Consider the following 26,591-nt stretch of genomic DNA (forward strand, 5'->3'; position numbering starts at 1 on the left):
CCTGGGGAGTAGGAGTGGAGCTAGGCACTGCAGGTCCTGGATTAACTTATTATGGCTGCAGGGGCAGTATTGAGTAGCTTGGATGAAAGGTGCCCAGAGTAAACTGCCTGCTCCTCAGTTCCAGTCGCTAATATATGCATATATTAGTATTGGATAGTATTGTATAGAAAACACTCTGAAGTTTCTAAAACGGTTTGAATGATGTCTGTGAGTATAGCAGAACTCATATGGCAGGCAAAAACCTGAGAAGAAATCCAAACAGGAAGTGGAAAATCTGAGGTGGGTGGATTTTCAACCCAGCCCCAATTGAATACACAGTGGGATATGTTGCACTTCCTAAGGCTTCCAATAGATGTCAACCGTCTTTAGAAACTTGTTTGAGGATTCTACTGTGAAGTGGGACCGAATGAGAGAGGAATGAGTCAGAGGTCTGCCAGCAGTCACGCGCTGGTCATGCGCATTTCACATGAGAGGTAGCTGCGTTCCTTTGCTTTTCTGAAGACAAAGGAATTCTCCGGTTGGAATATTATTGAAGTTATGTTAAAAACATCATAAAGATTGATTCCATACATCGTTTGACATGTTTCTACGGACAGTAACGGAACTTTTTGACATTTCGTCTGCAACTAGGGAACGCGCTTCATTACTTTGGATTTGGATTTGTTTACCAAACGTGCTAACAAAAGTAGCTCTTTGGACAAAAATGATGGACATTATCGAACAAATCAAACATTTAATGTGGAACTGGGATTCCTGGGAGTGCATTCTGATGAAGATCATGAAAGGTAAGTTAATATTTAAAATGCTATTTATGACTAATGTTGACTACCCAATATGGCGGATATCTTTTGGCTGCTTTGTTGTCTGAAAGCTGTACTCAGATTTTTGCATGGTTTGCTTTTTCCGTAAAGCTTTTTTTGAAATCTGACACAGCGGTTGCATTAAGGAGATTTGTATCTATATTTCCATGTCTAACAATTTCTATTTTCATCGACATTTATAATGAGTATTTCTGTAAATAATCACTGGATGTTTTTGGAACAAGTGAACATAACGCGCCAATGTATACTGAGATTATTTTAATATAAATATGCACTTTATCGAACAAAACATACATGTATTGTATAACATGAAGTCCTATGAGTGTCATCTGATGAAGATCATCAAAGGTTAGTCATTAATTTTATCTCTATTTGTGCTTTTTGTGACTCCTCTCTTTGGCTGGAAAAATGGCTGTGTTTTTCTGTGGCTTGGCTCTGACCTAACATAATCGTTTGTGGAGCTTTCGCTGTAAGGCTATTTGAAATCGAACACTTTTGTGGGATTATCAACAAGATTACCTTTAAAATGGTATAAGATACATGTATGTTTGAGGAATTTTAATTATGAGATTTCTGTTGTTTGAATTTGGCGCTCTGCACTTTCACTGGCTGTTGTCATATCAATCCCGTTAACGGGATTGCAGCCCTAAGAAGTTTTAACCTCTACATCACCAGAGGAACAGAGGAGAAGTAGTATAAGGGTACGGCTAAAGGCTGGCCGTCTAGCACGTTCGGAACAGAGAGTAAAGGGAGCAGGATTCTGGGCATGATAGCATAGATTCAAGCCATAATGTACATACGAAGGTATGGTAGGAAGAAAGTACATTGGAGGTAAACATAGACATTGAGTAATGATGAGAGAGATATAGTCTCTAGAGATGTTTAAACCAGGTGATGTCATCGCATATGTGGGAGGTGGAACAACATGGTTGATTAAGGCATATTGATCAGGGCTAGAGGCTCTACAGTGAAATAAGACAGTAATCACTAACCAGGACAGTGATGGACAAGGCATATTGATATTAGGGAGAGGCATGCATAGCCAAGTGATTGTATGGGTCCAGTGAGGGGTTGGGCTGGCTGGGGACACGGCGATTCAGACAGTTAGCAGGCCGGGGCTAGCAAGCTAGCAGTTAGCAGCTAGCAGAAGGGCCTTAGAGGTACGTCGCGATAGGGGAAAGTCTGTTTGTGCCTCCCAGTGCAGTGACGTCGATAGACCAGTCGTGGAATTAGTAGGGTTCCAAGTAGCAGAGGGGTCCAAGTCCAATCGGCAAAATGGGTATAGTGGTCCAAGAAACTGGCCGATGGATCAGCTAACAGTCCAATATGCTCTAGATAGCTATCAGGCCGCGGTTAGCAGAATAGGCCTTCAGGGGACGTTGCGCCTGACGGGGCTGTTGGGATCCTCGGGCAGATTATGTCAGTATTCAGTCGTGAATGATTGGTGGGGTTCCGAGCCCCATACCGTGAGTAGAAGGGATCCGGATATTCTAGCTGAGGAGTGGGATTCAGGAGTAGCCCAGGAGCCCTAACCAGGAGATGGGCCTAGCATGGGCTAGCTCCAGGCTAGTTGGTGCTAGCTCCAGGACGGAAACGTTAGCCAGGTGTAGTCAACCTGGGTTTGCGGTTAGCTAGCTGCAATGATCCAGATGAAAAGGTTCAGAGTTTGCGGTAGGAATCCGGGGATACGGAGAGAAAAAAAAGTCTGGTATGCTCTGGTTAGAAACGCGTTGTACAAACTGGCGAGAGCTTTCTGAGCTAAAGGTTAGCTGATGACCGCTAGCAGTGGTTAACTGACTGATAGCTGGTAGCTAGTTAGCTAGATAGCTTCAGATGAGGTATTCCAGTTCAGAGGTAAATAGAAATACTTTAGGAAAAAAACCAGATCCACACCACATTGGGTGAGGCGGGTTGCAGGAGAGTATTTTAAAGTTGAGGTTTAGGAAAATATTAAAAAGAATGCAAAGAAAAATATATATGGGACGAGACAAGATAAAGACGTCTGACTGCAATGCCATCTTGCATCGGCATCTTATATCAAACCTGCAGTGTGTTCTCTGACAAGATAAACCAATAAGAATATATCATGAATTAGTTCCCAGTAAACCACCAACCTGGAAAGATGAACAAAGTGCTGAATAAATAAATGAATTAACGTCACAACAGGTCTTTAATTGACAATGTTCCCAGCATACTGAAGACCACACAGCTCTATGCCCACAGCCTCTGTCTTCACATTAAAGAACACAACACTATAAGACTGTTATGATCCAGATGAATCCACATCCATATGCAAAACAACATGTCAAACTGGCTTGTTCTGGCCTGTAGCACCAGGTCAGGTGTAACTGTCGTTTCAGGACTACCATGTTTGGCTTACAAGGAAACTCATATTATTGGCTGATCTTGGAAGAGAACACACTCAGGGCCAGGTATAAAAGTAGCATCATACTTCAGATCTGTCTCTAACTGGACATTTAAATATATAATGTCGTATTAAATAATTATACAGTATATATTTGTTATTGTCAACCATTTGTAATAAGACCATTTACCCAGCAGCATCCTTCATGCCCATATTAGAAGTAGACGTGGATACATGTCATTCTACACACACAGCCATTAGAGCAACAGGATGTCCAGACTTTAGGTCCAGATCTGATCCTGGAGGGGTTCAAATAAACAAACTACAACATTTATAAGGCTTTAATATTGCATACAACATGTCTTCATGAACACAAGACGTTTGACTAATTGTATAGGGATGTCATACTGTATGAAGGAACCTTTAAGTGTCCACTGCTTGCGGTCTGTGTTTAGGACTAGAGCAAAGCAACTGGCGAGGTACTGCTCTGTTTCTCCTGTTATGGGAGCAGCCTAGCTGTGAGGAGGTGAAGGTGCTTTTTTTCAATCCAAGACATTTGAAATGTTTGAATCCTACTTGACGTAATGTGGTTTGTGGATTCAAATAAAGTATTTCCAGTGTGTGTGTGTGTGTGTGAGTAAGTGAAAGAGACTGCGTGAGGGTATGGTGACTGGTCTCATGTTTGGCTTACAGTGAAGGGAACTCATATTATTGGCTGATCTTGGAAGAGAACACGCTCAGGGCCAGGTATAAAAGTTGCATCATACTTCAGATATGTCACATAATTGACATAGAAAAAAACACGTTAGAATCACCTTTGGCAGCGATTACAGCTGTGGGTGTTTCTGGGTAAGTCTTAAGAGCTTTGGATTGGACGATATTTGCCCATTATTCTTTTTCAAAATTCTTCAAGCTCTGTCAAGTTGGTTGTTGATCAATGCTAGACAGACACTTTCAAGTCTTGCCATAGATTTTCAAACCGATTTCAAGTCAAAACTGTAACTAGGCCCCTCAGGAACATTCAATGTTGTCTTGGTATTCAACTCCAGTGTATAGTTGTGTGTTAGGGTATTGTCTAGCTGAAAGGTGAAGTCATCTCCCAGTGTCTGGTGGAAAGCAGACTGAACCAGGTTGTCCTCTATGACTTTGGCTGTGCTTTAAGCTCCATTCTGTTCATTTTTTATCCTGAAAAACTCCACAGTCTAGTAGGCAAGTCAGTTGAGAACAAATTCTTATTTACAATGACAGCCTAGGACCAGTGGGTTAACTGGGGCGGCAGGGTAGCCTAGTGGTTAGAGCGTTGGCCTAGTAACCGAAAGGTCATATCCCCAAGCTGACAAGGTACAAATCTGTTGTTCTGCCCCTGAACAGGCAGTTAACCCACTGTTCCTAGGCCGTAATTGAAAATAAGAATTTGTTCTTAACTGACTTGCCTAGTTAAATAAAGGTACAATTTAAAAAAATTTAAAAACTGCCTTGTTCAGGGGCAGAACGACAGATGTTTTACTCTTGACAGCTCGGGGATTCAATCCAGCAACCTTTCAGATACTGGCCCAACGTTCTAACCACTAGGCTACCTGCCGCCCCCCAAAATCAAGGAAGATCATCATATGTATGATGTTCTATGTGCTTTCAATGATGATGTTCTTCCCCCCTTGTCATTTCGTGCTAATTTGATGCCTGATCCTGATCCTGCACACAAACCTCTGCCCAACGTAGGCACAATGTAACCTATATACATTATGCATTGGGAAGATGCAGTTTAGACATAGTTTGTTAATTGGCAAGACGTCTTGCAGACGTATTTTTTTTAAATACTACATTTTAAATGATGCAATTCTACATCGTCCAGACATCAACATTCTATTCTCAAAAGCATTATAGGCCACTCTGCCTCCTCGGGCATTAAGCCTTAGCTAACCCACAAGAACACTTCAAAATACACAACATTGTTCATATACAGTATTTGGTTACCTCAGGACTGTCTCTGTATGTTTGTGCATTTTCCTTCAGATATTTACTGGCATAATATTCCTGTTTAGGTGTAACACTGGGTCCTCCAGCTAGTCAGACAGTTGTCAGCATGTGAGGGTTATAATATTCCTGTTTAGGTGTAACACTGGGTCCTCCAGCTAGTCAGACAGTTGTCAGCATGTGAGGGTTATAATATTCCTGTTTAGGTGTAACACTGGGTCCTCCAGCTAGTCAGACAGTTGTCAGCATGTGAGGGTTATAATATTCCTGTTTAGGTGTAACACTGGGTCCTCCTAGTCAGACAGTTGTCAGCATGTAGGGTTATAATATTCCAGGTGTAACACTGGGTCCTCCAGCTAGTCAGACAGTTGTCAGCATGTGAGGGTTATAATATTCCTGTTTAGGTGTAACACTGGGTCCTCCAGCTAGTCAGACAGTTGTCAGCATGTGAGGGTTATAATATTCCTGTTTAGGTGTAACACTGGGTCCTCCAGCTAGTCAGACAGTTGTCAGCATGTGAGGGTTATAATATTCCTGTTTAGGTGTAACACTGGGTCCTCCAGCTAGTCAGATAGCTGTCTGCATGTGAGGGCTCCTGAAGTAGAACCAACAGTGTTAAAAGTTCAAGTTGATTTCATTCAGCTTGTTGTTTGAGCGTTTGCTTGAGCCTGTCTGAGAGTGCCAGATGGGTGAGTGGGGTTTGCACTTTTTGGACTATTCCATTGATTGCATTGCACCAGGCAAACTAAATCAAGCACAGCATCTAAAAGACAACAGGCACAGGGTTGGTGCCATCCCCTACTGCCATTGTGGCCTTGAGCAAGGCATTTAACCCCTAAACTGTTACAAGGGTAAGGCTGTAAAACTTACCCTGTGTTGCATTAACAGTCAGGAGGCTGAGTACTGTGACAGTAAAAATACCCCACTTCTCAATTCGCAGTGAAGCATTGTGGGATAATTAGAAGAACAGTGGCACCTTCCATGCCTGAATTTAAGTACGTTTTCACTTAAAGTTCAATGGCGTGCACATGTACAGCCATCTGTTTGTTACAGGAAGAGAGCATTCCTTCTGGTTGTAATGTCATGTTTACACAAAGAGAAGTCCTGTTCCTTCCAACTGCCACCCAGAGAACGTAGTAAGATAACTAGCAAGACAAAGATAAAAACACTCATAGGTTATAGATAGTGCTTTATATTCTCAGATAGACATGATTGGATGGTCCTTATTACACATTGAATACAACTAGTTTCAATACTGCAACTCCTCGGTGAAACAATACAACGTGGGTTGATCAGCCAATCACATTAAAATAGACTTTACACTGCATGTTCCTCTCATGTTTCTTCCAAGATGTAAAACTGGGATTGTAATATGTGACTATTGAAAAACAAACAGAAATGTGTCCTTCTTCATAGCCTACCATATGAGAAAGCTTATGGAACTAAATGTCGTTTTACAACTAGACCTACATGTTTTCAGACATTCAAAATGGAAAAGCAGATTTCCTGAAGTAAACAGGCAAAAGGAGGATTTCAAGATCACGGTATCCAGAGGTTTATAACATTTTAAAATGACATTTTAACAAAATGGTGGGCTGGGCCAAGACTGATCAGCTCAACTAACCATTAAAAAGAATATTGTAAGAAGAGAATTAGTTTCAGTCAATGTAAGATCAATGCAAACACACAATATAAAACGTTTATTTACCGAATATAAAACATTTACCTACCTAATTTATAAAAGTTTACCTTGCTAATCTGAATGAAACATCTAGAGGTGTATGTATCATACACTTAGCAGAGCAACATGTCAATAAACACACAAAAACTCAACAATATGCTCTTATAGTTACGGCTTCTCCTTTGGTTGGAATTGTCCTTTTTTTAAAAGCTATAGATCACAAGAACATCTAAAGTGTTGTTAGTGTGTGATGAGATACAAATAAATACTGCAGGAATCTTTTGGGACTCGTGACAGCGTTACTGAAAAGTGCACAGCTTCCTTCAGTCTTTTCCTAAGTGCATAATTATAATCTGCAACATCACTGTAATAAATAAGAGACAAGTTTCACAATATATTTCCCATATACATCCGTTTTTGTTTGTCCTTGAATTGCTTAATTGATGTCCCAGCATACACAGGGTGTGTTTCAATTGGAACAGGTCATTCTCCTAGTGGAGGAAAACCTGCAAAACAAAAAACAATACCTCTGGTTACATAGACTGCAGAACATTAAAGTAGAGTCCAATATTCTGTCCTTTGTCCCTCAGTATGCACTGCTTTTACTGGTAAAATAAATATTGTGGAAACTGTCTAGCCCGTACCTAGACCTATCCAATACTTTACATATGGGGAGTAGTGAACAAGTACACACTTCAGGAGATTTGTAGTTACATAGCATTTATACTGCATGAATACATAGGAACACACCTAAACAGGTATTTAGAGCAAAAAGATTAAAATATTTAGCTGATTCTGAGAAGCGTTAGCTAGCGAGCTAGCCTACCTGTTTCCAATTGGTTGGATGAGTAATGCAGATGTATTCTAGCCTAGCTAGCCTACCTGTTTCCAATTGGTTGGATGAGTAATGCAGATGTATTCTAGCCTAGCTAGCCTACCTGTTTCCAGTTGGTTGGATGAGTAATGCAGATGTGTTCTAGCCTAGCTAGCCTACCTGTTTCCAATTGGTTGGATGAGTAATGCAGATGTATTCTAGCCTAGCTAGCCTACCTGTTTCCAATTGGTTGGATGAGTAATGCAGATGTATTCTAGCCTAGCTAGCCTACCTGTTTCCAATTGGTTGGATGAGTAATGCAGATGTATTCTAGCCTAGCTAGCCTACCTGTTTCCAATTGGTTGGATGAGTAATGCAGATGTATTCTAGCCTAGCTAGCCTACCTGTTTCCAGTTGGTTGGATGAGTAATGCAGATGTATTCTAGCCTAGCTAGCCTACCTGTTTCCAATTGGTTGGATGAGTAATGCAGATGTATTCTAGCCTAGCTAGCCTACCTGTTTCCAATTGGTTGGATGAGTAATGCAGATGTATTCTAGCCTAGCTAGCCTACCTGTTTCCAGTTGGTTGGATGAGTAATGCAGATGTGTTCTAGCCTAGCTAGCCTACCTGTTTCCAGTTGGTTGGATGAGTAATGTAGATGTATTCTAGCCTAGCTAGCCTACCGGTTTTCAGTTGATTGGATGAGTAATACAGATGTACTTTAGCCTAGCTAGCCTACCTGTTTTCAGTTGGTTGGATGAGTAATACAGATGTACTTAAGCCTAGCTAGCCTACCTGTTTCCAATTGGTTGGATGAGTAATACAGATGTGTTCTAGCCTAGCTAGCCTACCTGTTTCCAGTTGGTTGGATGAGTAATGCAGATGTATTCTAGCCTAGCTAGCCTACCCGTTTCCAGTTGGTTGGATGAGTAATACAGATGTATTCTAGCCTAGCTAGCATACCGGTTTCCAATTGGTTGGATGAGTAATACAGATGTAATTTAGCCTAGGTAGCCTACCTGTTTCCAATTGGTTGGATGAGTAATACAGTTGTCATTTAGCCTAGCTAGCCTACCTGTTTCCAGTTGGTTGGATGAGTAATACAGATGTACTTTAGCCTAGCTAGCCTACCTGTTTTCAGTTGGTTGGATGAGGAATACAGATGTCCTTTAGCCTAGCTAGCCTACCTGTTTCCAATTGGTTGGATGAGGAATACAGATGTACTTTAGCCTAGATCTGGAGGTTGATGAAGGGAGCGAACCCCACCACATCCTGCAGTATCACCAGGGAAATAGACAGACAACAACAATAATACATTATAGATGATACTTCATATCCTTTCAGATGGACATTTTGTTTTGTACGGGGTCCTTACAGTACAATTGCTTTCATCAATGCCTCAGTGAAACAATACAAGACACTGTGTGTTCAGCCATTCACATTAAAACTTATAGGGTGCCGGATGTTCTTAAGTGTTAAAACTTACACTAATTGTTGTGTTATAAATGACAGTAGTAATTGTACATGAGTGCGTCCTTCGCCCTCATACCTGCAGCAGCACAAGGGCCCTCTGTAGTGGTGGCTCCACGTCAATCTCAACGTTCCTCTTCCGCAGGGGGTCCAGACTGGACTCAGTCACGTTGTGACAGTGGTTCACCTTCAGAGACTGCAGCTTGGGGCAGTACTCTGCAACAGTCCTGCACGCACATACACAGCAGGACCAAAAGGTGTAAGGACAGGTTTACCAGTGAATATCAAAGTAGGAGTGCCAGTCTCCCCTTCATCCAAAGCAAGCTGGAGCAGGATATACTCTGCAACCGTCCTGGACACAGCACGAAGAGGGTTCTTACAGGTGTGCCATTGCAGATCTAAAAAATGTGTCATGACATTACCCTGTTGGGTGAGGTTTATGACCCCCCCCTCCCCTCCCCTCCCCATAAATACCTTTTCTCTCTCTACTCTACAGAATGGACTCTTGGAAAGCCTTTTAGAGATAGTATGGTAACATCAAAAGGTTGGGGAATGGAACAATATTTCTGTAATCCAACCAGTTGAAAGTGTCCGTTGTTACTTAAAGAATATGATGTCAGATCAGTTGTCGTCTGGGACATTATTACTGATAACAGGACGACATAAATTGTATCTTGGAAAGTCTACACATTGTAGTTATCAGATTCACATGAAATTGTTATGCAATTGAAATGTTTAAATATGAAACTATTTGTGAAAATATTAAAATGTAATTTTATCTTTCTAAAGGAGATAATTGTTTTCATAAGTCATTTTATGCTCACTCAGTGGCCACGCCCAACTGGCTGGAGAGGGATGAAACATGTCCTTCTCTTCCCCAGTATAAAGCCTAGACTAGTATATGAACCTGATTAGAACCTGACTAGAACCTGAACCAGACTGGCATGTGAACCAAACTAGCATATGAACCTGGCTAGTACATGAACCTGACTAGAACCTGACTAGTATATTAACCTGACTAGAACCTGACTAGTATATTAACCTGACTAGAACCTGACTAGTATATTAACCTGACTAGTATATGAACTAGACTAGTACACAAACCTGACAAGTATATGAACCTGACTAGTACATGAACCTGACTAGAACCTGACTAGTATATGAACCTGACTAGAACCTAAATAGTATATATGACTAGTATATAGATAACCTACATTAGCAAAATACAAACACACACACACAGAGATGATACAAATGATTTGAGCAGTCAGTGTATCAAAACAACAGTACCTGATGGAGTCGTTCCTAACCCTCAGGCAGCCTGTCAGGTCCAGCTGTTCCAGCTCCCTGCAATTCTTGGCCACTTCCTCCACAGACACGTCTGTAATGTTGGCGTTGACCGCCACAGACAGCGACCTCATCTTCAGACACTTCTTGGATAAATAGCAGATGGCCTCGTCTTTGAGCTGGCGGCAGGCGGTCAGGTCGATGGACCTCAGGCCCCCACAGTGGTCAGCCAGGCTGCGTATGGACAGGCTGTCCACCCATTCACAGTGGGCCAGGCCCAGGTACTGCAGGTGTGTGCAGCTCAACGACACGGCTACTAAGGAGTGACGGGTCAGCCGGTCACACCCCCTCATGTCTACTCTCAGCAGGTGCTGGTTCTGGCCAATCACAGGCAGCAGCTCCGTGTCTGTCACCCAATCGGAGCAGTTCTGGACAGACAAGTTCTGTAGGACTTTGTTGTCCCTTAGTATGTTGCAGAATGCCTCCTTGGGAAGGCTAGGCCCTATCTGTGAACATTACAGGAACGTGATCTTAAACTGAATATTAGGCTAAATAGTGTATGAGCTTTTAAGTACAAGAAACTGTAAGGAAATCCTGAAATAAATAGAATGGGTCATGTGTGGCCTACCTGTGTGAGGTCAAAGGTGCGACAGTTGGCCAGGTACACCTGGATGAGGGCATAGAACTGCTTGCTCACTCTCTGTAGCCGCACCAGCTGGCGTAATGGCAGGTAGCAGAAGATGTGTGTTACCAACACATCCTCCCAGGGCAAATCCAAGAGGTGACATCTGCCAACAGACATTTCAAACTTGATCAACAAGTTAATGGACAAATTTAGCACAGTCACACATCAACGTCTGCCTCGCGTTCGAACTAGCTCTACAAAGATTGGTGGCTAGATATGTAGCTAGCTAGCTCAAGCGTAAAGCATGTGATGATTCTGCAGGACATGCATTCTCCAAATGCCGTAGCAAGCTACAGTAGTAAGAATAGGTAACTAACGGTTAGCTAGTTCTGATGACACGTTTTTATTGTAACGTTAAAACAAAAATACATATGTGCTTACAAAATACATACTTGCAACACTCTGTTTCCGCATCCATTTTGAATCCGCAGAAATATGCGAGATAGCTACATGTACAACGACAGTTTGTTAGCTATCTTGTGAGCCTTGGTTGAAGCTTTCTGGATCAGCGACAGCTTTTTTGGCTGTATTCCCAAACTTCCGGGTTCGTTCACTGGGTACGTTCCAGAATGCAGAGTCAACCTCTCTGCGCAGGAATAGGGAATCTATATCTCAGTCAAATGTGTTTGTTTTGGGAGAAATAAAGCTGAGAAAAATAATACATTGGAGTAGTTATTGATGGTCTTTGACAAGTATGTGCGATGTTTTGGTTAAACAAAATATACGACCGAGCGTTAGGATCCAAGTGACATTCGACGCCTGTGGATTTTACCGATACGCAGCACCGGTCAATGTCTGTTACACGAGAGGAATAACATCTTTGCTGTAACCGCTCCAAATAAGAAAAAGCATTGCTTTTATTTTGTCATATTGGCAATCGTAGGAATGACTTGATCAGTTCTTTATCAGAAGGAATTATTTTTATTATCCAATGGTTGCTCACAATGTGAAGAGCTTTGATTCATGTCAGTAAATTAAAAGTGTTCTACAAATGCAATGTATTATGTATAGCAAACAAAAGGTATAGGCCAATCTTTGACACAGCAATAACCAATAGGCTCAATTAATTAAATATTCAATTCCATCTAAGCTTTGGTTATGTTGATCATACTTAATTCTCTACCATGTATAAAATAATCAATAATATGACTTTATTTTTTATTGTAAAATAGATCATATGTCCTATAGTGACCCCAGGAACAGCACCAATATTAGTTTACTATGGTTCTACAGTATTTCCAATATATGCATCGATTTTCTTACATAGCTGTCAAGTGAATAATGAGAGATAACCAATGACTAACTGTCACTAACATGATCTGCATACCCATGCAAACTGCTGAACAAATAACCATCCTGTCAATTCATCTCTTAGCATGCAGCGACACAATGGAGTCAACCATGCTGAACAATTGCTGAGCCTATAGTTATGGTTCTCTGAATGAGGAGGACCAACCGGGTGGCTTAGTGAATACCCACCGCTGACTGCTCTGCTCTGGATATAGGCTTCAAGCTAAAGAAGAAGTATAACCTCTAATGGCGTGCTTTAAATCAATCTATGATTTCAGCGCTGAGACCTTGAACGGTCAGAGCGTTCCTCTCAGTATCTACAGGGGCAAGGTGCTCCTCATTGTCAACCTGGCCACCTTCTGAGGGTCAACGATAGAGGAGGTAGGCTAACGAGGATTCGTGGTGCTAGCCTATACAGGCTAAAAGCCTAATGCTGGCATAGGCAAAACGTTTGATTGTGTTGGAGTATTAGAGACATTCTAGAGTCAGCCCAAGGGGAATGTTGAGGTGGTGTTCTAATTGTATGTGTCATCCTAACAGTACCACAGAATGAATGCACTCATGGAAATGTTTGGTGACCTCAACTTCACTGTCCTGGGATTCCCCTGCAATCAGTTTGGTCTTCAGGCACCTGGTAAGAGAGTCTTTTTGAAATAACAAAAAAGGTTTTTGATCTGTTGTAACTTGGAGGCCTACTTTGTCTCTAGGAGTAATGCTATGTATCAAAACGCCCATATGTGGGCTCCCGAGTGGCGCATCGGTCTAAAGCACTGCATCTTACTACAGACCCTGGTTCAATTCCAGGCTGTATCACAACCCGTTGTGATTGGGAGTCCCAAAGGGTGGCAAACAATTAGCCCATTGTCGTCCTGGTTAGGGGTAGGCCGTCATTGTAAATAAGAATCTGTTCTTAAATGACTTGCCAAGTTAAATAGTATGCTTGTTTGTCATGTGTGATGACGAGACCAGTCTGTTTTTATAAATGCCTCTGTTTCAGAACTAATAAGCTCACTGGTCTGTTGCATGTGTCGTTGTTTCTTCCTTCAGAGGTAAATCATGAAACCCTCAACCTTCTCAAGTATGTAAGGCCAGGTGGGGGGTTTGTCCCCAAGTTCCCTGTGTTTGGCAAGATCGAGGTCAATGGGTTGAATGAAGAACCTCTTTTCGCCTATCTCAAGGTAGTATATTTGACATGTCCTCTTTTCGCCTATCTCAAGGTAGTATATTTGACATGTCCTCTTTTCGCCTATCTCAAGGTAGTATATTTGACATGTCCTCTTTTCGCCTATCTCAAGGTAGTATATTTGACATGTCCTCTTTTCGCCTATCTCAAGGTAGTATATTTGACATGTCCTCTTTTCGCCTATCTCAAGGTAGTGTATATTTGACATGTCCTCTTTTCGCCTATCTCAAGGTAGTGTATATTTGACATGTCCTCTTTTCGCCTATCTCAAGGTAGTATATATTAGACATGTCCTCTTTTCGCCTATCTCAAGGTAGTATATATTAGACATGTCCTCTTTTCGCCTATCTCAAGGTAGTATATATTAGACATGTCCTCTTTTCGCCTATCTCAAGGTAGTATATATTATACATGTCCTCTTTTCGCCTATCTCAAGGTAGTATATATTATACATGTCCTCTTTTCGCCTATCTCAAGGTAGTATATTTGACATGTCCTCTTTTCGCCTTTCTCAAGGTAGTATATTTGACATGTCCTTATGCACTATTATGTACTGCACTCTGGGGGCAAGTTGAATACCTTATGGACATTAGACCTCACTAACAGAATGTGTTAATGTCTTGTACAACAGGAGTCTTTGCCCTATGTGAACCCTGTCATAGGAGATATAAAGAAGTTCTACTGGTCACCCATCAAAGTCAATGACATTCGCTGGAACTTTGAGAAGTTTCTAATCGATTCTGATGGGGCGCCTTTCAGGCGGTAAGTTAAACACATGAATGAAAAATGATTTGACAGTATATATAAAATATATCAATCATTCATGCATTCATTCAATTAATTAATTAATTAATTAACAAATAATATTTGAAAATACTTAATGTCCTATTCTATAATGGCCTCCCCTTTTCCCCAGTTATGAACTTCATGGCCCTACTGAGAAAGTGGAAAAAGACATTGCAGGCCTACTATAAATGGAGTCATCTGTTCCCTTTATGGCTGTCAAGAAAGTGGGTCCTTCATCAGCAGAGGCAGAGTGACGATCCCTCAGTAAATGCAGACTAAACGCAGCTGAGCTGGATCTGATGGAGAAGGGAGAAGGACTCTGAGTTTCAGTGTATTCACTCAGAATATCAGATCCCTCAGCCCCTGTTGGTGACCAGTAGGCATATCACTATGGTCTCAATATAACTAACTACTCCCTTTTGTTATTGTTGCAAAACAGAGGAAGTCAATAAATCTTTTGGCTGAAATCTTAAAATGTGTTGTCCATTTAATTGTTTAACATTGTTAAAACAACATTTGTAGGCTACAGTAGGAGAAACCCAAGTCTCCAGCTGCATAGAAACTCAAGCCTACTTGTATGGAAGGATATACAATACATAAAGAATATAACTGAGTACTGTGGATGTTTGAGAATAAAATACAATTCACTACTTGGATTGTTTTATGTTTGACATTTCTATACTTTGACATTTTTCTGATCAAAGAGACTGCTATTCTGTAAAAAAAATACCCCCTTTCTTTAAGGTGGTAAGATGGTAGACAAGGAAGAAAAGTGGAATATGTTTTGAGTGAATATGGAATGGAGGATATCCCAGAACCTTTGGAAAAGCTACAGAAGGAAATTGAATGTGACGAGAGTGAGGTTGAATTAACTGCGGTGGCAGGTGGTGTGGTGAGGGAGCTTGGCGTCACGTGTAAAAACAGGGACACGTCCTCCAGTAGCTCAGAGGTGGAATCTAAGAGGGAGGATGCAGGATGGGGAGGACCGCCGAGTTTGAATAAAGTAGAATCTGGTCCAGTAGGAGTGACATTTTTGGAGAAAGTGGACGCTTGCCTTTTGGCGGATCCATTTGTATTTTCAGGGTGGGTGAGAAAGGATGAAAGAAACTACTAGTGGACTTGTGATATTTTTGTGTGTCTCTTCTGATCAGAGGGAGCAACTTGAGTCAAGATTTGTTTCTTGCTTTGCTCTTAGGAACAGGACACCATTGAAAGGAGTGATTTCTCGGGTAGCGTTAAGTGTGGAGATGGAGCGATTGAAGTTGAAGATTCCTGGTGTTTGTGACGCCCGCCGTGTAGGTATGCTGTGACTGGCTTCACCCTCCAGTACAGTAGATGGCGGTGTATGCACCTTCAAGTTGGATGCAATCCACCAACCAAATCCCAAAGAAGAAAGAAGCGAAGAGAAGAAAAAAAAACATTGGATTTCCCGAAGTTGTCACCTGACGCATGCGTATTTCACTGTTCAATGTCACCGCAACAATTGAACATGGCTGCCGTGGGTTTCAGAAATTGGGCTCGAGCGCTTTCCAAGGGGAAACAGCCAGGCTTCTCGGCGCTTTTCTCCCAAGTCAGAGCAGGTTGGTTCATGGATCTTTATCGTTGAACAAATGCAAAATGCCTGCATCACGTTGGAATGGAAGTTAGAACATGCCAGGCAAAGTGTCGCTAACCTTGAGCTAGCCTACAACAGAGCTGCATCTCCTTCAGTGGTTTACTAACGTTAGTAAAAGGTTAGTAAGTCAGTATTATGTAGCTAACTGTCTACGATCAAATATTAGGCTAGATCCCATACACGGTTACCTGGCCAGCCAACTTTACTGTCTTTGGATAACTTGTGCAAGTAGCTACGCTAGGTGTGTATATATACCAGCAATTCCTAACGTTACTCTCAAACGGCTAGTTAGCTAACAATCCCACTCTGGTTGATCATGGGGCTAAATGGTACTGTATTAACTTCTTTCCAAATGTTGTATAGCCTCTGGACCTTCCAAGGGCATGCTGCCAGGGCCATACCCCCAAACGCCCGAGGAGAGAGCAGCTGCAGCGAAGAAGTACAACATGAGGGTAGAGGATTATGAACCAATCCCGGATAATGGCGAGGGGTAAGGAAGCGGGGTAGCGTGGATAAGGAAGGACACACATGCCATTGTTTTCCTGTCATCTATATACCACCCCATTACAGCAGGAGCTATGTTGCTTTGCCAGACAACTAGCAAATTGATTTGGTAACTCAACCTGTGGGTTGAACTCTCACTGAAATGACTGAGGTTGCATCCCAAACGGTATACAATTCCCTACATAGTGCACTAGTTTTGACCAGAGCCCTATGGGATGCACTATATATAGGGTATGAGAACAAATATTGGACAGCAATGGGAGTTTTAACGTTTCAGGATATGTGCATTACCTAAGGTTATTCACCTACACACTTTTTTCCCTGTTGTGTTTCTGTAGGTATGGAGACTACCCACAATTGCCAGACAGATCCCAGCATGAGAGAGACCCCTGGTATTCCTGGGACCATCCAGACCTGAGGAGGAACTGGGGGGAGCCGGTAAGATAGACGTGGGGTATATTTCTACATACAGTATCAGGTGTCACTCTACTTACACTGAACAAAAATATATAAATGCAACATGTAAAATGTTGGTTTCATGAGCTGAAATAAGTGGATTTCTTTCCAATTTTGATACATTTGTTTACATCTCTGTCAGTGAGCATTTCTTATTTTCCAAGATAATCCATCCACCTGACAGGTGTGGCATATCAAGAAGCTGATTAAACAGCATGATCATTACAAAGGTGCACCTTGTGCTGGGGACAATAAAAGGCCACTAAAATGTAAAGTATTGTCACACAACACAAAGCCACAGATGTCTCAATTTTTGAGGGAGTGTGCAGTTGGTATGCTGATTGCAGGAATGTCCACCAGTCTTATGTTAATTTCTCTACCATAAGCCGATTCAACGTCATTTTAGAGAATTTTGCAGTACTTCGAACCGCCCTCACAACCGCAGACCACGTGTAACCACGCAAGCCCAGGACCTCCACATCCGGCCTCTTCACCTGCGGGATCGTCTGAGACCAGCCACCCGTACAGCTGATGAAACTGTGGGTTTGCACAAACAAAGAATTTCTGCACAAGCTGTCAGAAACCGTCTCAGGGAAGCTCATCTTCGTGCTTGTTGTCCTCAACAGGGTCTTGACCTGACTGCAGTTTGGTGTTGTAACTGACTTCAGTGGGCAGATGGCCACTGGGAAAGAGGGGGAGGTGTGCTCTTCGCGGGTGAATATCGGTTTCAACTGTACCGGGCAGATGTATGTGTATGGCGTTGTGTGGGCGAGTGGTTTTTTGTTGTGAACAGAGTGCCCCATAGTGTGGTTATGGTATAGGCAGGCAGGCATAAGCTACGGACAATGAACACAATTGCATTTAATCCATGGCCATTTTGAATGCACAGAGATACCGTGATGCAATCCTGAGGTCCATTGTTGTGCTCTTCATATGCTGCCATCACCTCATGTGTCAGCATGATAATGCACAGCCCCATGTTACTACAAGGATCTGTACACAACTCCTGGAGGCTGAAAATGTCCCAGTTCTTCCATTGCCTGCATACTCACCAGACATGTCACCCGTTGAGCATGTTTGGGATGCTCTGGATCCACGTCTACAGAGTGTTCCAGTTCCTGCCAATATACAGCAACTTTGCACAGCCATTGAAGAGGAGTGAGACAACATTCCACATGTCAAGTCAACAGCCTGATCAACTCTATGTGAAGGAGATGTGTCGTGCTGCATGAGGCAAGTGGTGGTCACACCAGATACTGACTGGTTTTCTGATCCACACTCCAACCTTTTTGTTGGTAAGGGCGTTTGTGACCAACAGATGCATATCTGTATTCCCAGTCATGTGAAATCCATAGATCAGGTCCTAAGTAATTTATTTCAATGACCGATTACCTCATGAACTGTAACTCAGTCAAATCTTTGCATGTTTGGTTTATTTATTTTTCAGTGTATATTAAAAAATAAAAGCCATCTGCCTACAAGTATCGTGACTACACAACTGACTACTAAGACTATATATTAGGTCTGGGACAATACCAGTATCCCAATACTTGTTTAGTATCATGACTACACAACTGAGACTATATATTAGGTCTGGGACAATACCAGTATCCCGATACTTGTTTAGTATCGTGACTACACAACTGAGACTATATATTAGGTCTGGGACAATACCAGTATCCCAATACTTGTTTAGTATCATGACTACACAACTGAGACTATATATTAGGTCTGGGACAATACCAGTATCCCGATACTTGTTTAGTATCGTGACTACACAACTGAGACTATATATTAGGTCTGGGACAATACCAGTATCCCGATACTTGTTTAGTATCGTGACTACACAACTGAGACTATATATTAGGTCTGGGACAATACCAGTATCCCAATACTTGTTTAGTATCATGACTACACAACTGAGACTATATATTAGGTCTGGGACAATACCAGTATCCCGATACTTGTTTAGTATCGCGACAAGAAAACAACACACAGCGGATGAACTCATTTATGAAAACAGCGCTAATGTTGGAAACAAACATGTTACCCAGAGTCACATTTTGTATTTATTTTCCAAGCTATAGCACACAACATTTTACACGAAGCAGGTTTTTATAAAGAACCAAAGAGTTTGAGCTGCTTCGTGTAAATGTTTTGCCATGGGAAAATATGACAATACTGATATCGTTACAGCCCTACTGTGTATTATTCACAGTGCGCCACTTGTTGTTTACTGTAAAGTATTGTGTACATTTATGTACGTAGACATTTGAAATGGCAGGACGTGAATGTGTGTAAGCTACGACTCATTATTTACTCGTGTATTTTCCCCCTGACTCATTGACAGTGGGTTCTGTGCCTGTTGCATGTTTTCGTTCTAGATCCACTGGGATTTTGACATGTTCATCAGGAATCGAGTGGACACGTCGCCCAGCCCTGTGGCCTGGCACACCATGTGCAAACATCTGTTTGGTTTCGTTGGATTCATGCTGCTGATGTTCTACCTCGGGGAGAAGTTTCCATCTTACCAGCCGGTGGTAAGTATTGCATTGAGCAAAGCATCAGGCTTTGTCTCCGTTGTAATCGCTGTTGTAACCCCCTAAGATGTCACAGACCAGAAGATAATGTCTTTCCTGTTGTAACCCCCTAAGATGTCACAGACCAGAAGATAATGTCTTTCCTGTTGTAACCCCCTAAGATGTCACAGACCAGAAGATAATGTCTTTCCTGTTGTAACCCCCTAAGATGTCACAGACCAGAAGATAATGTCTTTCCTGTTGTAACCCCCTAAGATGTCACAGACCAGAAGATAATGTCTTTCCTGTTGTAACCCCCTAAGATGTCACAGACCAGAAGATAATGTCTTTCCTGTTGTAACCCCCTAAGATGTCACAGACCAGAAGATAATGTCTTTCCTGTTGTAACCCCCTAAGATGTCACAGACCAGAAGATAATATAATTATATTATCTTTCCTGTTGTATTGAAACCCTTTCCCATTTTGGTATCTCAAGACATTTTTTACTATGATATCTGGATTTGAAAAGGGCTTATCCAATAACAGCCTTTGGGTCTACCCCTCATATGTGTCCCGTGGACACTAACATTGGATTTTACAGTTGGAGCAACAGATCTGATCCCTGAATACAGTTTAATGACGGGTGTACACGGAGTCGGAGATGATGCTACTGCTGTTAGTGTTTTCATTTGTTTCCTTGCCCTGCTACCAATTCAGTAGTGTGAAGACGTGCAATGGTAACTGAAGTGCATTTATCATATTCCACCATTTTTTGCTATTTCATTTCCTTATGATGCTTTCTGGTATTTATTGAAGACCATTTGAGCACCTCTCACACACTCACCAAACACATGTTTTTAAAAAGTACAAAGGTCTTCAAATGTCCTCTTCTGTAGGAAAGGTGAATAGAATAGGTACATCCTGTCTGATGCCCCCTGTCCTCTATTCCAGGCACCCAAACAATATCCTTACAACAACCTGCACCTAGAGAGAGGAGAGGATCCTGAGAAACAACCTGAAGAAGTCAAACATTTTAACATTTAAATATCTGCTTCTCTAAATGTGTATATTTCTGTCTAATAAAGAGTTATTAGTGTGACTTCAGTCACATTCCTGATCTTTGACCTAGATCTTATTCTTTGGAAAGCTACTCCTTCTAAATCCCTTTTTAAGATTGAATGGTTTTTCAAACTTTAAAACGTGCAGGCAACTCTGGAATATGTTGCTTGCGTACAACTTTTTGATATCACTTATCCGTGTCGTCGCCTGCTGAGAGAGAGAGAGAGATATATATGAGATATCAGTGGATAGTCCTATAGCCAATTGACATGGTAAATTAAAAAAAACATTTTCTTTATTTAACCAGGTAGGCTAGTTGAGAACAAGTTCTCATTTACAACTGTGACCTGGCCAAGATAAAGCATAGCAGTGTGAACAGACAACACAGAGTTACACATGGAGTAAACAATTAACAAGTCAATAACACAGTAGGAAAAAAAGAGAGTCTACATGGCTAATTAATTAGGCTACATGGTAAATAGTCAATTACTTGTTTGTGTTTTTAAATGAAGTCCTTTATATCATAGTGCATTATGGGGCTACGTTGTGTTTAATTTAGGGTGACTATCATTAAAAGATACTATCCCACTACTGTAAAACGCTGTGCAAGTGGAGTCGTCATATGCCTGGGTCTTATCCCCTAATATTTTTTTATTGGGTTTGACAATTAAAAAATACAATGTGAAAACGAGGCCGTTTAGGATATCGAATTATATATTTTTTTGTGTGAATGAATTTACTTCTGCCAGATGTTTTTCCTTATTGAAGACCATTCATAAAATGACCAGGTTACATCCTTAAATGCTGTGTCACTTTCATAGTGCGTACAGTCACTACTACGCTCAATTTCAACTTCTAAACCTCTTTGACTAACATAAAAATAGTGCCTTCGGAAAGTATTCACACCCTGTGACTTTTCCCACTTTGTGAGACTGAATTTAGATTGTGTCACGAGCCTACAAGCAATGTCCCATAATGTCAGAGAGGAATTATGCATAAAGAGTCATAAGTTGAATGGATTCGCTCTGTCTGCAGTAATAGGGGTTAACATGGTTTTGTAATGACTACTTCGCCTCTGTACCCCACACATATATACAATTATCTGTAAGGTCCCTCAGTCAAGCAGTGAATTTCAAGCACAGATTCAAACAGATACCCATCTACCAATAGGTGCAAAGGTCACCTATTGGTAGATGGGTAAAAAATAAAAAAGCAGACATTTTGAATATCCCTTTAAGCATGGAGAAGTAATTAATGACACTTTGGAAGGTGTATCAATTCACCCAGTCACTACAAAGATACAGGCCTCCTTCCTTACGCCGTTGCCGGAGAGGAAGGAAACCACTCAGGGATTTCACCATGAGGTCAATGGTGACTTTAAAACAGAGTTTAATGACTGTGATAAACTGAGGATGGATCTACAACGTTGTAGTTAGTCCACAGTACTAACCTAAATGACAGACTGAAAAGAAGGAAGTCTGTACAGAATAAAAATACTACAAAACATGTATCCTGTTTGCAACAAGGAACTGAAGTAAAACAGCAAGGAAATCAAATCAAATGTTATTCGTCACATACACATGGTTAGCAGATGTTAATGCGAGTGTAGCGAAATGCTTGTGCTTCTAGTTCCGACAATGCAGTAATAACCAACAAGTAATCTAACTAACAATTCCAAAAAAACTACTGTCTTATACACAGTGTAAGGGGATAAAGAATATGTACATAAGGATATATGAATGAGTGATGGTACAGAGCAGCATAGGCAAGATACAGTAGATGATATAGAGTACAGTATATGAACCTTATGTCATGAATACAAAGTGTTATGTTTTGCTCAAATCCATCACTGAGTACCACTCTTCATATTTTGCTGTTTCATGTTATTATGGGCAATGTTCCCTCAAAGCAATTTCGGCACTGAAAAAATGTCAGGCCTGCTGAGAGCAAACTTGAATGTTGTGAACATTCTGTGTAACTTCGAGCACGCGTTTACTGTGAACACTTGAGGCTTTTACCCACTTTAAGTTACAGTTTCAGACAGTGGTCGAGTAGGCTACTGTGGCTATTTGATCATAATGTAGGCCTACCATCAAATCTAATTGAGATGATGCCTCCCATAACATGGAAATAGCTGTTTGAAAATTGTCTACAGTACCAGCCAATGTGTGGTGTTCAACGAAGGCCTACCATCAAATCTAATTGAGATGATGCCTCCCATAACATTTTAACATGGAAATAGCTGTTTGAAAATTGCCTACAGTACCAGCCAATGTGTGGTGTTCAATGTAGGCCTACCATCAAATCTAATTGAGATGATGCCTCCCATAACATGGAAATAGCTGTTTGAAAATTGTCTACAGTACCAGCCAATGTGTGGTGTTCAACGAAGGCCTACCATCAAATCTAATTGAGATGATGCCTCCCATAACATTTTAACATGGAAATAGCTGTTTGAAAATTGCCTACAGTACCAGCCAATGTGTGGTGTTCAATGTAGGCCTACCATCAAATCTAATTGAGATGATGCCTCCCATAACATGGAAATAGCTGTTTGAAAATTGCCTACAGTACCAGCCAATGTGTGGTGTTCAATGTAGGCCTACCATCAAATCTAATTGAGATGATGCCTCCCATAACATGGAAATAGCTGTTTGAAAATTGCCTACAGTACCAGCCAATGTGTGGTGTTCAACGAAGGCCTACCATCAAATCTAATTGAGATGATGCCTCCCATAACATGGAAATAGCTGTTTGAAAATTGCCTTCAGTACCAGCCAATGTGTGGTGTTCAACGAAGGCCTACATTCCATCAGACTTTTTTTTTTAATATACAGGGCTTGACATGAACCTGTTCATCCACTTGTCCTTCAGATGAGGGGACTGAACATGTTGTGTTTGATGCAAGAAATTACTTTACAAAACAAATGTCATTATTATTCTCATTCCATTATTAGAAAGAATCAAACAAATTATGCTACTCTCTGCCTATTGGCTACTTAGCTTATTTAAGCCTGCCTCAAAATACAACACTGCCCCTTTAAGACATAACAAAGCTCTTTACCAGACTGGCTTTTCAAAGATGTCTAGAAATGGACAAGTTTTGTGCTCTTGTAGGAAGCAATCACTCCCCTATTGTTGACTACTAATGATCTATAACTGGGTTAATAAATGACTAACTAGCAAAGGATATAAACAAATGTACACATGTGGCTACATTCAGCTCCCGCTTTGATCTCAAAACAAACACATCTACTCAAGATCATGCTGTAAACACAGTCCAGTTCAAAGTGAATGGCACAGATCCATATATGGCAATGGTCTATTTGCATATAGGCCTACAGGCAGCTCTGATTGGTTAGGCCTCACCGGTCTGTGTGTAGAGTATGGGCGGAGTGGTGCTTGTCAATGAAATAGAATCCTACACTGATATGTTCTGCCTACAACACAATGTCTTGACTAGTTCGTTTTGTTCCGGTATGTTGCATTGAAAGTGGCTAATATTGCGTTGATTCTATCACAATTCCCACAGTAAAGGGAAACATTGATAGTGTTAACTAAGGGAGAAAACTTGACGAAAGTTGAGTGAAGTTCAATCTCATGCATCTCTGCGCAGGCTGTATGGCAGTCATGGGGAGTGGGGCGCCCGCCCACGCGCCCAGTTTAGACGGAACATTGGTTATGGGTACGCTTGTCGTCGGCAAGTACTAGGGACTTTTTTTAGGATAAAAATAAATGGCCAAATGTATACGGGAGTTGCTTACCGAAGGTGGGAGAGTAACAATGGAAGCGGAGGTGATGCTTAATTATTTTGGCTGAGTGAAGATAGAGGAAATCACCAGAATACTGTAACATCTAATGGAGATAGAAGACCTGAAGAGGGAAGATACAGGAAATCACCGGAATACTGTAACATCTAATGGAGATAAAAGGCCTGAAGAGGGAAGATACAGGAAATCACCGGAATACTGTAACATCTAATGGAGATAAAAGGCCTGAAGAGGGAAGATACAGGAAATCACCGGAATACTGTAACATCTAATGGAGATAAAAGGCCTGAAGAGTGAAGATACAGGAAATCACCGGAATACTGTAACATCTAATGGAGATAAAAGACCTGAAGAGTGAAGATAGAGGAAATCACTGGAATACTGTAACATCTAATGGAGATAAAAGACCTGAAGTAGTAAATCAATATAAGCCTTGGTATGATAATGCCTCATTCCTTGTTCGAGTGCAATTCATGAACAAGGATGTTTTTGGGGGGGGGGACCCATTTATGGTCACAAAGTAGATGAAGGATGCATTGGGAGAAGTCGAGTCAGTCAGAGTGACCAGGAGTGGTGTGTAGTTGATTTCATGATTTCATTTGTGTGAAAAGAACAAAAGCAGAAAGCACTGTGAATGCTATGATTATTGGAGTAGGACACTGATAAGCAAGATGGCGCCGATAGAGATGGCAGCTTCGCTTCAAGTCCATATAAGCATTTTGCTACACTCGCAATAACATCTGCTACCCATGTGTATGTGACCAATAAAATTTGATTTGATAATAGGTGTCATATCTGGTGTGTCGATGGAGATTGAGGGTTCATGGTTTAAGATGAACATGCCAGGCATAGTTGATTCACGTCTCTTAACCCACACTGTGAATGGAAAGAAGGAGAAAGGGCTATTGTTGATGTTTGATGAAGAAGTTCCCATGTAAAGCTGGGATATATGAGATATGTGGTGGGATCTGATGTACAAAATCCACTTTAATGTCGTAAATGTAAAAAAAAAAAAGCCCTCTTATCAAGTGTTTGCAAACGGAATAGAGTCTGAGGATGCACGGTGTTGCCATTGTGATGTAAATCACGGTCCAGGGTTCCCTGAGTGCCCTGTTAGGGTGAAGGAGGTCAAAGTAGGAAGGGTCAGGGCTGTCGAGAAGGTGTGGATGTGGATGTCGTGGATGTCGGTCAATTGAGAAATCCTGAAATACTAATCGTATAGAAGGTGGATTTGGTTGTGTTTATTGAGCAGGTGATTAATTGTACAGGACAGACTAACACAAAAAATCTAAGAAATTGTGAAAGCGGCTAATAGGTTCTTAGATCTCCAGGATTTCACAGCTGACATTTCCCAGAAGGGAGCGGGATTATCCAGTGTTGACGAGTGGGAAGGATGTGGCAGTAACAGATGAGAAGAAGGCAGAGATGATGGCCAAAGCATTTGTCCAAGTGCAAAGCTCTGTAAATTTGTCTGAGGAGGAGGCGAGAGAGAACAAGAGAGTGCTGGATAGGAGCGAGGATGTAAAGGATGAGTTGAATGCACCATTTACCAAGGCAGAGGTGAAAAGGGCAATAAGTAATGCTGGGTTAACTTCACCTAGGAAATATGATATGTGCAATGTTATTTTTTTAAACCTTTATTTAACCAGGCAAGTCAGTTAAGAACAAATTCTTATTTTCAATGACGGCCTGGGAACAGTGGGGTTAACTGCCTGTTCAGGGGTAGAACGACAGATTTGTACCTTGTCAGCTCGGGGGTTTGAACTTGCAACCTTCCAGTTACTAGTCCAACGCTCTAACCACTAGGCTACCCTGCCGCCCCATGTTGGCCCATCTTAGTGATGAAGCACTGGATAAGGTATTGGTGTTGTTCAACAGGGTGTGGGAATATTTTATTTATTTTATTTATTTTTTATTTTACCTTTATTTAACCAGGTAGGCAAGTTGAGAACAAGTTCTCATTTACAATTGCGACCTGGCCAGGATAAAGCAAAGCAGTTCGACAGATACAACGACACAGAGTTACACATGGAGTAAAACAAACATACAGTCAATAATACAGTATAAACAAGTCTATATACAATGTGAGCAAATGAGGTGAGAAGGGAGGTAAAGGCAAAAAAGGCCATGGTGGCAAAGTAAATACAATATAGCAAGTAAAACACTGGAATGGTAGTTTTGCAATGGAAGAATGTGCAAAGTAGAAATAAAAATAATGGGGTGCAAAGGAGCAAAATAAATAAATAAATTAAAATTAAATACAGTTGGGAAAGAGATAGTTGTTTGGGCTAAATTATAGGTGGGCTATGTA

General features: G+C 41.3%; 3 protein-coding genes and 1 long non-coding RNA gene across 4 annotated transcripts; 3 read left to right on the forward strand and 1 right to left on the reverse strand.

Annotated features, from left to right (window-relative positions):
- Positions 1-6,845: 6,845 nt before the first annotated feature.
- fbxl15 (F-box and leucine-rich repeat protein 15) lies at positions 6,846-11,648 on the reverse strand. Its single transcript, XM_024425232.2, has 6 exons — positions 11,491-11,648; positions 11,042-11,201; positions 10,417-10,919; positions 9,206-9,353; positions 8,844-8,928; positions 6,846-7,347 (listed from the first exon to the last, which is right to left on the reverse strand). Exons 1-5 carry the CDS (start codon positions 11,514-11,516, stop codon positions 8,887-8,889), a joined length of 879 nt encoding a protein of 292 aa, XP_024281000.2. The 5' UTR covers positions 11,517-11,648; the 3' UTR covers positions 6,846-7,347; positions 8,844-8,886.
- A 354-nt stretch (positions 11,649-12,002) lies between these two features.
- On the forward strand, positions 12,003-14,832 carry gpx9 (glutathione peroxidase 9). The gene is made up of 5 exons (XM_042319062.1): positions 12,003-12,769; positions 12,929-13,022; positions 13,436-13,566; positions 14,203-14,333; positions 14,488-14,832. Exons 2-5 carry the CDS (start codon positions 12,938-12,940, stop codon positions 14,543-14,545), a joined length of 405 nt encoding a protein of 134 aa, XP_042174996.1. The 5' UTR covers positions 12,003-12,769; positions 12,929-12,937; the 3' UTR covers positions 14,546-14,832.
- A 946-nt stretch (positions 14,833-15,778) lies between these two features.
- ndufb8 (NADH:ubiquinone oxidoreductase subunit B8) lies at positions 15,779-20,568 on the forward strand. The gene is made up of 5 exons (XM_042319061.1): positions 15,779-15,937; positions 16,336-16,462; positions 16,815-16,914; positions 19,317-19,472; positions 20,403-20,568. Exons 1-5 carry the CDS (start codon positions 15,826-15,828, stop codon positions 20,493-20,495), a joined length of 588 nt encoding a protein of 195 aa, XP_042174995.1. The 5' UTR covers positions 15,779-15,825; the 3' UTR covers positions 20,496-20,568.
- LOC121846120 lies at positions 18,095-18,706 on the forward strand. Its single transcript, XR_006083043.1, has 2 exons — positions 18,095-18,454; positions 18,593-18,706. It is a non-coding gene; the product is annotated as an uncharacterized LOC121846120 (long non-coding RNA).
- Positions 20,569-26,591: the final 6,023 nt, after the last annotated feature.

The sequence above is a fragment of the Oncorhynchus tshawytscha genome, unplaced genomic scaffold (genome assembly GCF_018296145.1).
Source record: "Oncorhynchus tshawytscha isolate Ot180627B unplaced genomic scaffold, Otsh_v2.0 Un_scaffold_822_pilon_pilon, whole genome shotgun sequence".
Taxonomy (NCBI): Eukaryota; Metazoa; Chordata; class Actinopteri; order Salmoniformes; family Salmonidae; genus Oncorhynchus; species Oncorhynchus tshawytscha.